Raw genomic sequence first — 17,665 nt, forward strand, 5'->3', positions numbered from 1 at the left:
TACGGGACTTGCAGCGATGATAAAAGACTACCAATCGGAAACCATGAAATTGGGGAGAAAAAAGGGGTAAAAAAATAAGAAAATATTTACAATTTAAACAACAACAAAAAATCCACCACATGGTTAAATGTTTAAAATGTAAAACGTAAATTTTTCTCTCCTCCGTCAAGAGGGGGAGGGCACAAAATAACGTTGCCCTCTTGGTGTGGAGGACCCGCAACCAAATCTCCGAGGGGTCATGCCAACCTGTTGATTGTCCCTAGGGGCTTGGGTGGATTGGCTATGTGGGAATTCTGGCAACCGCCAGAAGGCAAGCACCATCATTGATTGGGGTAGGATTTTAATTAAAAATATATATATATATATATTAGTAATATATATTTACAGAAATAACTTGAGCAATTTCTCTGTTGCCATAATAATCTATCCTGAGCATTTGGCTGACCAGTAAGTAACGACCGGACCCCTACCAAGATGGTCAGGCAGATGTTCTGATTGGCTGAGCTGAGGCGGCACAAATTCACCTTCAAAGGGTGCATTCGTAAATTCGCGCTGGCTATCTATTCCAATGTCAGAGTGTGCCAGAGAGCAGAATGACTGATGAATTTACTATAAACACCTAACACCGGCTGAATATGACCGGTGTCAGTAAACGGCCGGCAAAACAAAGTAATTCAGTTGTTGTCAACAGCACAGTTACAGTCACCAACGCTCTGCATAACATGAAAACAGTTTAATCAGCTCTGTTAGGGCAAGTTAAATGGTCAGAGTGAGGTGCTCTCTCATTTGTGTCTGGAAGTAGCTAGCAATCTAACCGACTTTGGGTTTGTGGTAAATGGTGTCAGATTGCGCTCTGGGTCATTCGTAAATGCAGAGCATTGTCAAATTGTCCGTTTGTAAATTCCAGCCGTTTCGTCGTGTTCTGACCTCTCCGAGAGTGAATTTACGAACACACCATAAATCACAACGCGCTTCATGATCTGAGTGAGACCTGCTGCTCTGACGCTCTCAGATTTCAGTTTCCATTTCACCCATCTGAACAGTAGGCTAAAAGTATCTTAATAACGTGCCATAGGCCTATTTAAAGTCCCAGTCTGGTGACTGTTGAATTAGTATAGCGCCTCATAATCACCACACATTGTTTTCCTCCGTGGATCGACGTTAACTTGTTCTGCCCATTCCCAAAAGCATTTGGAGATTGGCATGTATAGGCTGTTTGGCGCGTACAGTTAAGCCCTAAAGTTTAGGTTTATGCAGTAATGCCAGATAGCCTAAAATAATTAAAGAAAACCTCAACGTAACCTATATATATATATGAATTGCACAATAATTATACATGTCTGTATTTTGACGGTATTGTTTTCTCTTTATTCAACCCTCCCGGCACCCACCCGCCCTTCATCCACACAATATTCCATGACCCTCAACCTGCTCGCCCCGTGGATATAACCGTGGGGACTGTGGGTTATGAGCCAACGTGCGCATCACTAGAACATCCCGTCGGGGAAAGTGAATGAAGGCAGCCAGGACGAGACATTTTACTGACTCCCCATTCCAGGTGTTGCCTACAATGTCTAGGGGCTAGATGAAGGACGGAGGTCCGCCCCTCTTCCTCTCTCCCTATCCCTCGATCCATCCCTCCATCCAGGGTAGGGCAGGCTACAGGGGGCAGGGCTCCACTCGCAGGGGAGACCAGAGGGGAGGCGCATCGCCGGAGACCCGCTCAAACCCTCTCCTGACACAGACGGACGGACCGACGGACGGAGGCAGGAGGCATATGCTGAAGCAAACAGTTGTGCGCTCGCTCTCCGATGTGAGCCGATTTCAGAAAAAAAACGCAACTTTTTGGTTGCAAGACCCGCGGAGTTCTATTCCAAGACGGTGGATCCGTTTGTTTTCTTCTGTTTATGCGAGTGGATTTTCTTTGGAAGGAATAACGTTTTTATTTGAATATAAACTATACTTTTTATAAACTATAAACTACTTTTTTACCCCGTTATATCGAGCTGCAGTGAACTCCGGAAGAGTCGATAAGGACAGTCAGGATGTCCCATATCTCCGTCAACGACCACCTGGAGGGGATCCTATCAGACTTCGAAGGTAAGCGCCTCTCTGTCTGTCCCACGTACACTAATACACGTTCAAAACATAACGCGGTTGAATCAACGTAAAACGTCGTCTGAAGTGAATGGGATACATTGATGTTAACCTGAAGGCTATTTCAAAAGCACTCTGATTTTTACACTACATTTCAGGGGGGCAACGTGCTTTGGCTTTGGGAAAGCGTCACAGAGAGGAAATGCAGTTTTCTCATATGTTTTCCTCCCTCCAGCGGAATCAGAGTCAGTGTAGTGTGTAATTAGTGTGTAATAATCAGACGGTACGGGAAGTCTCAGCAGGTATAGAGACAGGTTATGTCAACTCAGCGGTGTCGGCGAAGCTACTCTGAAAACACTTTACCTAGCTAACACAAATACTCTATTTCAAGTCAGAATTAGGCAGATCTGATGCAGAAAAATAAAGGGATTTATTGCCTACTTTTTGCCTATATTTTATTTTATATATATATATATATATAAAAAAAAAAGTAGTTTGTAGTTCTAATAGTTAGCTACACCACTACGTGGCAAAACAGTAATTGACTACTGAAAACACGAGCTAGATTAGAATCGAGTTCAACTACTACCAAGCTACTTCAACATGTAGTTTAATGACGAGTTGAACGACACGAACCGCACCACTCAGGGCAGCAGGTAGCCTAGCGGTTAGAGCGTTGGGTCAGTAACTGAAAGGTTGCTGGGTCGAATCTCCGAGCTGACGAGATAAACATCGGTCATTCTTCCTGAACAAGGCGAGAGAGAGACAGAGAGAGAGGAGAGACACAAGGCAGTAAACACACTGTTCAAAGGCTGTCATTGTAAATAAGAATTTGTTCTTAACTGACTTGTCTCGTTAAATAAAGCTCCCCATAAACTCCCCAACTCACTTAGTTTAGAGGCGGAGTCGTGGTCCGGACGGTAAGAGCCCAGACCCACTGAACTTATCCCCCTGATCATCAAAACCCCACTGTAGTAGGTCTGCTCTCTGACACAGGAGATAGATATATAGATCATGATGCAAATATGCACTGCACCCCATGGTTGCATATGTGTCTGCTCTGTAGTTGTGTTAGTGCGCTAATACACATCACTCTGTAGTTGTGTTAGTGGGCTAATACACGTCACTCTGTAGTTGTGTTAGTGGGCTAATACATGTCACTCTGTAGTTGTGTTAGTGGGCTAATACATGTCACTCTGTAGTTGTGTTATGGGCTAATACACATCACTCTGTAGTTGTGTTATGGGCTAATATACATCATTCTGTAGTTGTGTTATGGGCTAATACACATCACTCTGTAGTTGTGTTAGTGGGCTAATACATGTCACTCTGTAGTTGTGTTATGGGTTAATACATGTCACTCTGTAGTTGTGTTAGTGGGCTAATACACGTCACTCTGTAGTTGTGTTAGTGGGCTAATACACGTCACTCTGTAGTTGTGTTAGTGGGCTAAAACACATAACTCTGTAGTTGTGTTAGTGGGCTAATACACATCACTCTGTAGTTGTGTTAGTGGGCTAATACACATCACTCTGTAGTTGTGGGCTAAAACACATCACTCTGTAGTTGTGTTAGTGGGCTAAAACACATCACTCTGTAGTTGTGTTAGTGGGCTAATACACATCACTCTGTAGTTGTGTTAGTGGGCTAATACACATCACTCTGTAGTTGTGTTAGTGGGCTAAAACACATCACTCTGTAGTTGTGTTAGTGGGCTAATACATGTCACTCTGTAGTTGTGTTAGTGGGCTAATACATGTCACTCTGTAGTTGTGTTATGGGCTAATACACATCACTCTGTAGTTGTGTTATGGGCTAATATACACCATTCTGTAGTTGTGTTATGGGCTAATACACATCACTCTGTAGTTGTGTTAGTGGGCTAAAACACATCACTCTGTAGTTGTGTTAGTGGGCTAAAACACATCACTCTGTAGTTGTGTTAGTGGGCTAAAACACATCACTCTGTAGTTGTGTTAGTGGGCTAATACACATCACTCTGTAGTTGTGTTAGTGGGCTAAAACACATCACTCTGTAGTTGTGTTAGTGGGCTAATACACATCACTCTGTAGTTGTGTTAGTGGGCTAATACACATCACTCTGTAGTTGTGTTAGTGGGCTAAAACACATCACTCTGTAGTTGTGTTAGTGGGCTAATACACATCACTCTGTAGTTGTGTTAGTGGGCTAATACACATCACTCTGTAGTTGTGTTAGTGGGCTAAAACACATCACTCTGTAGTTGTGTTAGTGGGCTAATACACATCACTCTGTAGTTGTGTTAGTGGGCTAATACACATCACTCTGTAGTTGTGTTAGTGGGCTAAAACACATCACTCTGTAGTTGTGTTAGTGGGCTAAAACACATCACTCTGTAGTTGTGTTAGTGGGCTAAAACACATCACTCTGTAGTTGTGTTAGTGGGCTAATACACATCACTCTGTAGTTGTGTTAGTGGGCTAATACACATCACTCTGTAGTTGTGTTAGAGGGCTAAAACACATCACTCTGTAGTTGTGTTAGTGGGCTAAAACACATCACTCTGTAGTTGTGTTAGTGGGCTAATACACATCACTCATTAGTTGTGGGCTAATACACATCACTCTGTAGTTGTGTTAGTGGGCTAATACACATCACTCTGTAGTTGTGTTATGGGCTAATACACATCACTCTGGAGTTGTGTTAGTGGGCTAATACACATCACTCTGTAGTTGTGTTATGGGCTAATACACATCATTCTGTAGTTGTGTTAGTGGGCTAATACACATCACTCTGTAGTTGTGTTAGTGGGCTAATACACATCACTCTGTAGTTGTGTTAGTGGGCTAATACACATCACTCTGTAGTTGTGGGCTAATACACGTCACTCTGTAGTTGTGTTATGTTCTAATACACATCATTCTGTAGTTGTGTTAGTGGGCTAATACACATCACTCTGTAGTTCTGTTAGTGGGCTAATACATGTCACTCTGTAGTTGTGTTAGTGGGCTAATACATGTCACTCTGTAGTTGTGTTATGGGCTAATACACATCACTCTGTAGTTGTGTTAGTGGGCTAATACATGTCACTCTGTAGTTGTGTTAGTGGGCTAATACATGTCACTCTGTAGTTCGGTGTCACAGTGGAACAGCACTCCCCTGTTTCCTCTGGGTTAGGAACAGCACTCCCCTGTTTCCTCTGGGTTAGGAACAGCACTCCCCTGTTTCCTCTGGGTTAGGTGTCACAGTGGAACAGCAGTCCTCTGTTTCCTCTGGGTTAGGAACAGCACACCCCTGTTTCCTCTGGGTTAGGTGTCACAGTGGAACAGCACTCCCCTGTTTCCTCTGGGCTAGGTGTCACAGTGAAACAGCACTCCCCTGTTTCATCTGGGTTAGGAACAGCACTCCTCTGTTTCCTCTGGGTTAGGAACAGCACTCCCCTGTTTCCTCTGGGTTAGGAACAGCACTCCCCTGTTTCCTCTGGGTTAGGTGTCACAGTGGAACAGCACTCCCCTGTTTCCTCTGGGTTAGGTGTCACAGTGGAACAGCACTCCCCTGTTTCCTCTGGGTTAGGTGTCACAGTGGAACAGCACACCCCTGTTTCCTCTGGGTTAGGTGTCACAGTGGAACAGCACTCCCCTGTTTCATCTGGGTTAGGAACAGCACTCCTCTGTTTCCTCTGGGTTAGGAACAGCACTCCCCTGTTTCCTCTGGGTTAGGTGTCACAGTGGAACAGCACTCCCCTGTTTCCTCTGGGTTAGGTGTCACAGTGGAACAGCACTCCCCTGTTTCATCTGGGTTAGGAACAGCACTCCTCTGTTTCCTCTGGGTTAGGAACAGCACTCCCCTGTTTCCTCTGGGTTAGGTGTCACAGTGGAACAGCACTCCCCTGTTTCCTCTGGGTTAGGGGTCACAGTGGAACAGCACCTCCCTGTTTCCTCTGGGTTAGGAACAGCACTCCCCTGTTTCCTCTGGGTTAGGAACAGCACTCCCCTGTTTCCTCTGGGTTAGGTGTCACAGTGGAACAGCACTCCCCTGTTTCCTCTGGGTTAGGTGTCACAGTGGAACAGCACTCCCCTGTTTCCTCTGGGTTAGGTGTCACAGTGGAACAGCACTCCCCTGTTTCCTCTGGGTTAGGTGTCACAGTGGAACAGCACTCCCCTGTTTCCTCTGGGTTATGTGTCACAGTGGAACAGCACTCCCCTGTTTCCTCTGGGTTAGGTGTCACAGTGGAACAGCACCTCCCTGTTTCCTCTGGGTTAGGAACAGCACTCCCCTGTTTCCTCTGGGTTAGGAACAGCACTCCCCTGTTTCCTCTGGGTTAGGTGTCACAGTGGAACAGCACTCCCCTGTTTCCTCTGGGTTAGGTGTCACAGTGGAACAGCACTCCCCTGTTTCCTCTGGGTTATGTGTCACAGTGGAACAGCACTCCCCTGTTTGTCACAGTGGAACAGCACCTCCCTGTTTCCTCTGGGTTAGGAACAGCACTCCCCTGTTTCCTCTGGGTTAGGAACAGCACTCCCCTGTTTCCTCTGGGTTAGGTGTCACAGTGGAACAGCACTCCCCTGTTTCCTCTGGGTTAGGTGTCACAGTGGAACAGCACTCCTCTGTTTCCTCTGGGTTAGGTGTCACAGTGGAACAGCACTGTTTCCTCTGGGTTAGGAACAGCACTCCTCTGTTTCCTCTGGGTTAGGAACAGCACTCCTCTGTTTCCTCTTGGTTAGGAACAGCACTCCTCTGTTTCCTCTGGGTTAGGAACAGCACTCCTCTGTTTCCTCTGGGTTAGGTGTCACAGTGGAACAGCACTCCCCTGTTTCCTCTGGGTTAGGAACAGCACTCCTCTGTTTCCTCTGGGTTAGGTGTCACAGTGGAACAGCACTCCTCTGTTTCCTCTGGGTTAGGAACAGCACTCCCCTGTTTCCTCTGGGTTAGGTGTCACAGTGGAACAGCACTCCCCTGTTTCCTCTGGGTTAGGAACAGCACTCCCCTGTTTCCTCTGGGTTAGGTGTAACAGTGGAACAGCACTCCCCTGTTTCCTCTGGGTTAGTTGTCACAGTGGAACAGCACTCCCCTGTTTCCTCTGGGTTAGGAACAGCACTCCCCTGTTTCCTCTGGGTTAGGAACAGCACTCCCCTGTTTCCTCTGGGTTAGGTGTCACAGTGGAACAGCACTCCTCTGTTTCCTCTGGGTTAGGAACAGCACTCCCCTGTTTCCTCTGGGTTAGGAACAGCACTCCTCTGTTTCCTCTGGGTTAGGAACAGCACTCCTCTGTTTCCTCTTGGTTAGGAACAGCACTCCTCTGTTTCCTCTGGGTTAGGAACAGCACTCCTCTGTTTCCTCTGGGTTAGGTGTCACAGTGGAACAGCACTCCCCTGTTTCCTCTGGGTTAGGAACAGCACTCCTCTGTTTCCTCTGGGTTAGGTTTCACAGTGGAACAGCACTCCTCTGTTTCCTCTGGGTTAGGAACAGCACTCCCCTGTTTCCTCTGGGTTAGGAACAGCACTCCCCTGTTTCCTCTGGGTTAGGTGTAACAGTGGAACAGCACTCCCCTGTTTCCTCTGGGTTAGTTGTCACAGTGGAACAGCACTCCCCTGTTTCCTCTGGGTTAGGAACAGCACTCCCCTGTTTCCTCTGGGTTAGGTGTCACAGTGGAACAGCACTCCCCTGTTTCCTCTGGGTTAGGTGTCACAGTGGAACAGCACTCCCCTGTTTCCTCTGGGTTAGGTGTCACAGTGGAACAGCACTCCCCTGTTTCCTCTGGGTTAGGTGTCACAGTGGAACAGCACTCCCCTGTTTCCTCTGGGTTAGGTGTCACAGTGGAACAGCACTCCCCTGTTTCCTCTGGGTTAGGAACAGCACTCCCCTGTTTCCTCTGGGTTAGGTGTCACAGTGGAACAGCACTCCTCTGTTTCCTCTGGGTTCGGTGTCACAGTGGAACAGCACTCCCCTGTTTCCTCTGGGTTAGGAACAGCACTCCCCTGTTTCCTCTGGGTTAGGTGTCACAGTGGAACAGCACTCCCCTGTTTCCTCTGGGTTAGGAACAGCACTCCCCTGTTTCCTCTGGGTTAGGAACAGCACTCCCCTGTTTCCTCTGGGTTAGGTGTCACAGTGGAACAGCACTCCCCTGTTTCCTCTGGGTTAGGAACAGCACTCCCCTGTTTCCTCTGGGTTAGGTGTCACAGTGGAACAGCACTCCCCTGTTTCCTCTGGGTTAGGTGTCACAGTGGAACAGCACTACTCTGTTTCCTCTGGGTTAGGAACAGCACTCCCCTGTTTCCTCTGGGTTAGGTGTCACAGTGGAACAGCACTCCCCTGTTTCGTCTGGGTTCGGTGACTCTGGGGAAGTGAATAAAGTGCCACAATCCCGAAGTATCCCTTTAACGAAAACACTAATTCCAATGCTCCAGGTGGTTAGTCAGCACAGATCTAGGATCAGCCAACCCTCCCTAAATCCTACCAAGAGAATTCTTGTCAGTTATAGTCACAGCCATGTATACCCCCCCCCCCCTCAAGCAGACACCAAGATGGCCCCCGAGGAACTTCACTGGACTCTATGTAAACTGGAAACCATATATCCTGAGGCTGCATTTATTGTAGCTGGGGAGTCACGACTTCCGCCGAAGTTGGCTCCCCTGCCTGTTGGGGCGGTGCTCGGCGGTCGTCGTCACCGTCCTACTAGCCACTACCGATCCCTTTTTCGTTTGTCTGTTGGTTTTGTCTTATTATTTTCACCTGTGTGTATTTTTGTTTAATTAGCGTCCTTATATGTAGTAGGTTGTCCCGCCCTTGTTTTGTGTGGCATTGTTTTTTGTTATCCTGTCATATGGTGGTTTTCATGTGTTTTATTCTCTGGACTATTTAGGTCCTGTGTTTGGGCTGGGTATTGTATTCACCCTGTGTTTGGGCTGGGTATTGTATTCACCCTGTGTTTTGGCTGGGTATTGTATTCACCCTGTGTTTGGGCTGGGTATTGTATTCACCCTGTGTTTTGGCTGGGTATTGTATTCACCCTGTGTTTGGGCTGGGTATTGTATTCACCCTGTGTTTGGGCTGGGTATTGTATTCACCCTGTGTTTTGGCTGGGTATTGTATTCACCCTGTGTTTGGGCTGGGTATTGTATTCACCCTGTGTTTGGGCTGGGTATTGTATTCACCCTGTGTTTGGGCTGGGTATTGTATTCACCCTGTGTTTGGGTTGGGTATTGTATTCACCATGTGTTTGGGCTGGGTATTGTATTCACCCTGTGTTTGGGCTGGGTATTGTATTCACCCTGTGTTTGGGCTGGGTATTGTATTCACCCTGTGTTTGGGCTGGGTATTGTATTCACCCTGTGTTTGGGCTGGGTATTGTATTCACCCTGTGTTTGGGCTGGGTATTGTATTCACCCTGTGTTTGGGCTGGGTATTGTATTCACCCTGTGTTTGGGCTGGGTATTGTATTCACCCTGTGTTTGGGCTGGGTACTGTATTCACCCTGTGTTTTGGCTGGGTATTGTATTCACCCTGTGTTTGGGCTGGGTACTGTATTCACCCTGTGTTTTGGCTGGGTATTGTATTCACCCTGTGTTTGGGCTGGGTACTGTATTCACCCTGTGTTTTGGCTGGGTATTGTATTCACCCTGTGTTTGGGCTGGGTATTGTATTCACCCTGTGTTTGGGCTGGGTATTGTATTCACCCTGTGTTTGGGCTGGGTATTGTATTCACCCTGTGTTTGGGCTGGGTATTGTATTCTCCCTGTGTTTGGGCTGGGTATTGTATTCACCCTGTGTTTGGGCTGGGTATTGTATTCACCCTGTGTTTGGGCTGGGTATTGTATTCACCCTGTGTTTGGGCTGGGTATTGTATTCACCCTGTGTTTGGGCTGGGTATTGTATTCACCCTGTGTTTGGGCTGGGTATTCTATTCACCCTGTGTTTGGGCTGGGTATTGTATTCACCCTGTGTTTGGGCTGGGTATTGTATTCACCCTGTGTTTGGGCTGGGTATTGTATTCACCCTGTGTTTGGGCTGGGTACTGTATTCACCCTGTGTTTGGGCTGGGTATTGTATTCACCCTGTGTTTGGGCTGGGTATTGTATTCACCCTGTGTTTGGGCTGGGTATTGTATTCACCCTGTGTTTGGGCTGGGTACTGTATTCTCCCTGTGTTTGGGCTGGGTATTGTATTCACCCTGTGTTTGGGCTGGGTATTGTATTCACCCTGTGTTTGGGCTGGGTATTGTATTCACCCTGTGTTTGGGCTGGGTATTGTATTCTCCCTGTGTTTGGGCTGGGTATTGTATTCACCCTGTGTTTGGGCTGGGTACTGTATTCACCCTGTGTTTGGGCTGGGTATTGTATTCACCCTGTGTTTGGGCTGGGTATTGTATTCTCCCTGTGTTTGGGCTGGGTATTGTATTCACCCTGTGTTTGGGCTGGGTACTGTATTCTCCCTGTGTTTGGGCTGGGTTCTGTATTTTCCCTGTGTTTGGGCTGGGTACTGTATTCTCCCTGTGTTTGGGCTGGGTTCTGTATTTTCCCTGTGTTTGGGCTGGGTACTGTATTCTCCCTGTGTGTTGGGTTGACCGTCATTTGTGCGCCGGAGAATAAACTGACAAATTACTGAAACCTGCTCTCTGCGCCTGATTCCACCCACCTTAGTAATTCGTGACAGCACATCTGAGATCAATGTGTTGTCAGCTTATTGACTGGACGACACGTCGGTATAATACTCAACCAATCAGCTGCTCTAACGTCTCCGATGCAAAGCCCTCCCTCCCTTCGGCAAATCCGACCACGACACCATCTTGCTCGTCCCGGCTTATAGGCAGAAACTCAAATAGGATGTACCAGTGGCGCTGGTCTGACCAATCGGAAGCCACGCTTCCAAGATTGTTTTGATCAAGCGTTTCAGCCTCAAATCAAATCAAATGTATTTATAAAGCCCTTCGTGCATCAGCTGAAATCTCAAAGTGCAGAAACCCAGACTGAGAGACTGAAGAACAGCTTCTATCTCAAGGCCATCAGACTGTTAAACAGCCATCAGAGAGGCTGCTGCCACCTTGAGACCCAATCGCTGGACACTTTATTAAATCGGCCACTAGTCACTTTAAACAATACCACTTTAAATCATTCCACTTTGATAATGTTTACATATCCTACATTACTCATATCACATGGATATACTGTATTTTCAACCATCTATTGCACCTTGCCTGTGCCACTCGGCCATCACTCATCCATATATTTATATGTACATATTCTCATTCACCCCTTTAGATATGTGTGTATATTAGGTAGTTGTTGGGGAATCGTTAGATTACTTGTTAGATTTGTGTGTATTAGGTAGTTGTTGGGGAATCGTTAGATTACTTGTTAGATTTGTGTGTATTAGGTAGTTGTTGAGGAATCGTTAGATTACTTGTTAGATTTGTGTGTATTAGGTAGTTGTTGGGAATCGTTAGATTACTTGTTAGATTTGTGTGTATTAGGTAGTTGTTGGGAATCGTTAGATTGCTTGTTAGATATTACTGCACTGTCGGAACTAGAAGCACAAGCATTTTGTTACACTCGCATTAACATCTGCTAACCATGTGGATGTGACCAATAAAATTTGATTTGATTTGATTTAATCAATAGGAGGTGAGATGTAAAACTACCCTTAGATCAGTTTATGGGGTCAACCAAGAGAGTTGACCCTGCTATTCCTTAATTAATAGATGACAGTCCTTCTTCCTAAACCTAATAAGCATAGCCAGGCTAAACCTAATGAGGTTTGCTGATTTAAAATCGTTGGCAAATGTTAGTCTCTGCTAGGGTGATGCTAATAGTTAAAGAGTAAACAGATCAGAGGTTGGGTAGCAGGCCAGTCTAAGCTAGGCTAGGCTACCCCCCCCCCCCTTAGTTACAACAATACACAAGGCTACATCTGTCTCTACTGCTTTTAACACAGGCACGCATGTACACACACACACACTCTCTCGCTTTCTCTCTCTCTCTCTCTCTCTCCCTCTGTCTCTCCAGAGGCCAAATCGTCCGGTCTTCTCCTATCCAACAGATGTTTCAGATCATTTCACTTTGCCTCCTTGTTTGGTGGCCATGTTTATTTGCATGGAGAGATACAACAAACTCTGTCTTCAACTCAACTATCTCTTTCAGAACCAGTTTAAACACTCGTTCTTTCTCCCCAACGATCTCTTTTAGAACTAGTTTAAACATTCATTCTTTCTCCCCAACGATCTCTTTTAAAACCAGTTTAAACACTCGTTCTTTCTCCCCAACGATCTCTTTTAGAACCAGTTTAAACACCCGTTCTTTCTCCCCAACAATCTCTTTTAGAACCAGTTTAAACACTCGTTCTTTAAACCCAACGATCTCTTTTAGAACCAGTTTAAACACTCGTTCTTTCTCCCCAACGATCTCTTTTAGAACCAGTTTAAACACCCGTTCTTTCTCCCCAACGATCTCTTTTAGAACCAGTGCCAACATACATTCCTTCTCCTCTGTGTGGTGTGGTGTGTGGAGTCCCAGCCAACTACCGTAGGTATACAGTGTCAGATGAGATGCAACAGCCTCAAATTCAATTTGTTGACAGGGAGCCATTGTGGTGCTGACTGCTGTGGCTGTAGCTGAGCATCAGGGGCTGTTCTGTCTTGTGCCCAGTCCAATTAGTAACCTGTTCAATCACATGTATGTCCTCCAGGCAGGGGGAAACATGTGACTCAGGGTAGAAGTAGGAAATGTTCATCAAGATTGTTCAAAGGTTTAAAAAAACTATTTAAATAAATGCAACAGTTGGACAAACTTTTAGAATGTTTTTAAATCCAGCAGATATTAACTGAATTATAGCACATAAAACACATTGTACTGGCACGGACAAATAAACAAAGGCGTTCTGGCATTTTGGTGAAAAATCCTGTTTACATTTTTTTGGTAAAATTTAAAAAAAAAAAATTTTTTGTCATGTTATATCAGGTATTGATTTATACTTTGTGATAAGATAAAGATATATATGGGCCTTATTTGCATATGCTATACAGTGCTTTCAGAAATTATTCACACATTATTCACAATACATAAAAAGCAGTCATTGAATATCCCTTTGAACATGGTGAAGTTATTAGTCCACACCACGTATCCCATAACGTCAAAGCGGAATTATTTTTTCCCGAATTTTCTCAACATTGTGTTCTGTTACAGGCTGAATTTAAAATTGATTAAATTGCGATTGTTTTTTTCTTTTTTGGGGGGGGGAGTCAATGACCACATATCCCATAATGTCAAAGCGTAATTATTTTTTCCCGGGAATGTTTACAGATTTTAAAAAAATGTAGAGCTGAAATGTCTTGAATATTCAACCTCGTTGTTATGGAAACGCCTAAATAAATTCATGAGTCAAAATGTGCTTAACATGTCACAAAATAAGTTGAGTTGACTCACTCTTGTGTGCAATAATAGTGTTTGACATGAGTTTTGATTGACTTCCTCATCTCTGTACCCCACACATACGATTATCTGTAAGGTCCCTCAGTTGAGCAGTGAATTTCAAACACAGATTCAACCACAAAGACTAGCGAGGTTTTCCAATGCCTCGCAAAGAAGGGCACCTGTTGGTAGATGGGTAAAAATATACATGAAAAGCAGACATTGAATATCCCTTTGAACATGGTGAAGTTATTAGTCACACTTTTGGATGGTGTATCAATACACCCAATCACATCAAAGATACAGGCGTCCTTCCGAACTCAGTTGCCGGAGAGGAAGGAAACCGCTCATGGATTTCAGCATGAGGCCAATGGTGACTTTAAAACAGTTACAGAGTTTAATGGCTGTGACAGGAGAAAACTGAGGATCAACAACATTGTAGTTACTCTACAATACTAACCTAACTGACAGAGTTTAATGGCTGTGACAGGAGAAAACTGAGGATGGATCAACAACATTGTAGTTACTCCTCAATACTAACCTAACTGACAGAGTTTAATGGCTGTGACAGGAGAAAACTGAGGATGGATCAACAACATTGTAGTTACTCCTCAATACTAACCTAACTGACAGAGTTTAATGGCTGTGACAGGAGAAAACTGAGGATGGATCAACAACATTGTAGTTACTCCTCAATACTAACCTAACTGACAGAGTTTAATGGCTGTGACAGGAGAACACTGAGGATGGATCAACAGCATTGTAGTTACTCCACAATACTAACCTAAATGACAGAGTTTAATGGCTGTGACAGGAGAACACTGAGGATGGATCAACAGCATTGTAGTTACTCCACAATACTAGCCTAACTGACAGAGTTTAATGGCTGTGACAGGAGAAAACTGAGGATGGATCAACAGCATTGTAGTTACTCCACAATACTAACCTAACTGACAGAGTTTAATGGCTGTGACAGGAGAACACTGAGGATGGATCAACAACATTGTAGTTACTCCACAATACTAACCTAACTGACAGAGTTTAATGGCTGTGACAGGAGAAAACTGAGGATGGATCAACAACATTGTAGTTACTCCACAATACTAACCTAACTGACAGAGGAAAAAGAAGGATGTTTGTACAGAATAACAATATTCTAAAACATGCTTCCTGTTTGCAATAAACCACTAAAGTAAAATAAATGTGGATAAAGCAATTCACCTTTTGTCCTGAATACAAAGTGTTTTGTTTGGAGCAAATCCAATACAAGTCATTACTGAGAGCCACTGGCCATATTTTCAAGTATAGTGGGGGGCTGCATCATGTTATGGGTATGCTTGTAATCGTTAAGGACTGGGGAGTTTTTCCAAGACAAAAGATCAACTTAATGGAGCTAAGAAATGACAAAATCCGAGAGGAGATCCCCTGGTTCAGTCTGCTTTCTACCAGACACTGGGAGATGACAAACACAAACCCAATAACCTAAAACACAAGACCAAAGCTACACTGGAGTTGCTTGCCAAGAAGACATTGAATGTTACTGAGTGGCCGAGTTACAGTTTTGACTTAAATATTCTTGAAAATCTATGGCAAGACCTGAAAATGGTTGTCTAGCAATGATCAACAGCCAATTTGACAGTAAATAATAATGGTTAAATGTTGCTTTACCAGGTGTGGAAAGCTGGAAAGCTCTTAGAGATTTACCCAGAACGACTGTAATCGCTGCCATTGGTGCTTCTACAAAGTATTGACTCAGTGGTGTGAATACTTACGTATGTAAATTAGATATTTCTGTATTATGGAGTATTGTGTATAGATGGATGAGAAAAATATATATTTAATCCTATTTTGAATTCAGGCTGTAACACAGGATTTAACACAACAAACATGTGGAATAAGTCAAGGGTTATGAATAATTTATGAAGGGTATATTTGCAGTCATGAATAAATTAACATAAAGTGGTGGAACAGGACCAAAAACCTGCTACCTGCACTTACCTGTCTAGACTGACGAGTTCATTTTGTTTTGTCACGTTCTCTTGCATAATTCAAAAGGTGTGTCAACAGCAGGAGAACCATGCAATTTAAAATCAAAACGCTTGGCTCTAGATTACACTATACATACTGTACCAGTAACATTTTGGACACAACTACTCATTCCAGGGTTTTTATTTATTTTGACAATTTTCTACATTGTAGAATAATAGCAAAGACATCAAAACTATGAAATAACACATATGGAATCATGTAGTAACCAAAAAAGTGTTAAACAAATCAAAATATATTTGACATTTGAGATTCTCCAAAGTAGCCACCCTTTGCCTTGATGACAGCTTTGCAAACTCTTGGCATTTACCGGAAGTTCCCCTTGTGTGTGCTTCCTGTAATACCGTGTGACCCAGTGTGGTACCGAAAACAGTGTGACGTTATGTAAATCAGGGTACCTAAACCCCAGTATTAAATCAGGATACCCAAACCCCAGTATTAAATCAGGATACCCTAACCCCAGTATTAAATCAGGATACCCTAACCCCGGTATTAAATCAGGATACCCTAACCCCAGTATTAAACCAGGATACCCTAACCCCAGTATTAAATCAGGATACCCTAACCCCAGTAATCAGGATACCCTAACCCCAGTATTAAATCAGGATACCCTAACCCCAGTAATCAGGATACCCTAACCCCAGTAATCAGGATACCCTAACCCCAGTAATCAGGATACCCTAACCCCAGTAATCAGGATACCCTAACCCCAGTAATCAGGATACCCTAACCCCAGTAATCAGGATACCCTAACCCCAGTAATCAGGATACCCTAACCCCAGTAATCAGGATACCCTAACCCCAGTATTAAATCAGGATACCCTAACCCCAGTATTAAATCAGGATACCCTAACCCCGGTATTAAATCAGGATACCCTAACCCCAGTAATCAGGATACCCTAACCCCGGTATTAAATCAGGATACCCTAACCCCAGTATTAAATCAGGATACCCTAACCCCAGTATTAAATCAGGATACCCTAACCCCAGTATTAAATCAGGATACCCTAACCCCAGTAATCAGGATACCCTAACCCCAGTAATCAGGATACCCTAACCCTGGTATTAAATCAGGATACCCTAACCCCAGTAATCAGGATACCCTAACCCCAGTAATCAGGATACCCTAACCCCATTAATCAGGATACCCTAACCCCTGTAATCAGGATACCCTAACCCCAGTATTAAATCAGGATACCCTAACCCCTGTAATCAGGATACCCTAACCCCAGTAATCAGGATACCCTAACCCCAGTAATCAGGATACCCTAACCCCATTAATCAGGATACCCTAACCCCAGTAATCAGGATACCCTAACCCCAGTAATAAATCAGGATACCCTAACCCCAGTAATCAGGATACCCTAACCCCAGTATTAAATCAGGATACCCTAACCCCAGTATTAAATCAGGATACCCTAACCCCAGTATTAAATCAGGATACCCTAACCCCTGTATTAAATCAGGATACCCTAACCCCAGTATTAAATCAGGATACCCTAACCCCAGTATTAAATCAGGATACCCTAACCCCAGTAATCAGGATACCCTAACCCCTGTATTAAATCAGGATACCCTAACCCCTGTATTAAATCAGGATACCCTAACCCCTGTATTAAATCAGGATACCCTAACCCCAGTAATCAGGATACCCTAACCCCTGTATTAAATCAGGATACCCTAACCCCAGTAATCAGGATACCCTAACCCCAGTATTAAATCAGGATACCCTAACCCCAGTATTAAATCACGATACCCTAACCCCGGTATTAAATCAGGATACCCTAACCCCAGTAATCAGGATACCCTAACCCCAGTAATCAGGATACCCTAACCCCAGTAATCAGGATACCCTAACCCCAGTAATCAGGATACCCTAACCCCAGTATTAAATCAGGATACCCTAACCCCAGTAATCAGGATACCCTAACCCCAGTAATCAGGATACCCTAACCCCAGTATTAAATCAGGATACCCTAACCCCAGTAATCAGGATACCCTAACCCCAGTATTAAATCAGGATACCCTAACCCCAGTATTAAATCAGGATACCCTAACCCCAGTATTAAATCAGGATACCCTAACCCCAGTAATCAGGATACCCTAACCCCAGTAATCAGGATACCCTAACCCCAGTAAT

The 17,665-nt window shown here is 44.5% G+C and overlaps 1 protein-coding gene across 1 annotated transcript in view; it reads left to right on the top strand.

Moving 5' to 3' along the window:
- The first annotated feature begins 1,699 nt into the window (after positions 1-1,699).
- LOC135553894 (histone acetyltransferase p300-like) overlaps positions 1,700-17,665 on the top strand; it is a 172,106-nt gene continuing 156,140 nt past the window's right edge. Inside the window, exon 1 of the mRNA XM_064985819.1 lies at positions 1,700-2,100. Coding sequence (XP_064841891.1) covers positions 2,046-2,100 — 55 coding nt within the window. The 5' untranslated portion in view covers positions 1,700-2,045. The remainder of the gene's footprint in view (positions 2,101-17,665) is intronic.

The sequence above is a fragment of the Oncorhynchus masou genome, chromosome 14, assembly GCF_036934945.1.
Source record: "Oncorhynchus masou masou isolate Uvic2021 chromosome 14, UVic_Omas_1.1, whole genome shotgun sequence".
Classification (NCBI taxonomy): Eukaryota; Metazoa; Chordata; class Actinopteri; order Salmoniformes; family Salmonidae; genus Oncorhynchus; species Oncorhynchus masou.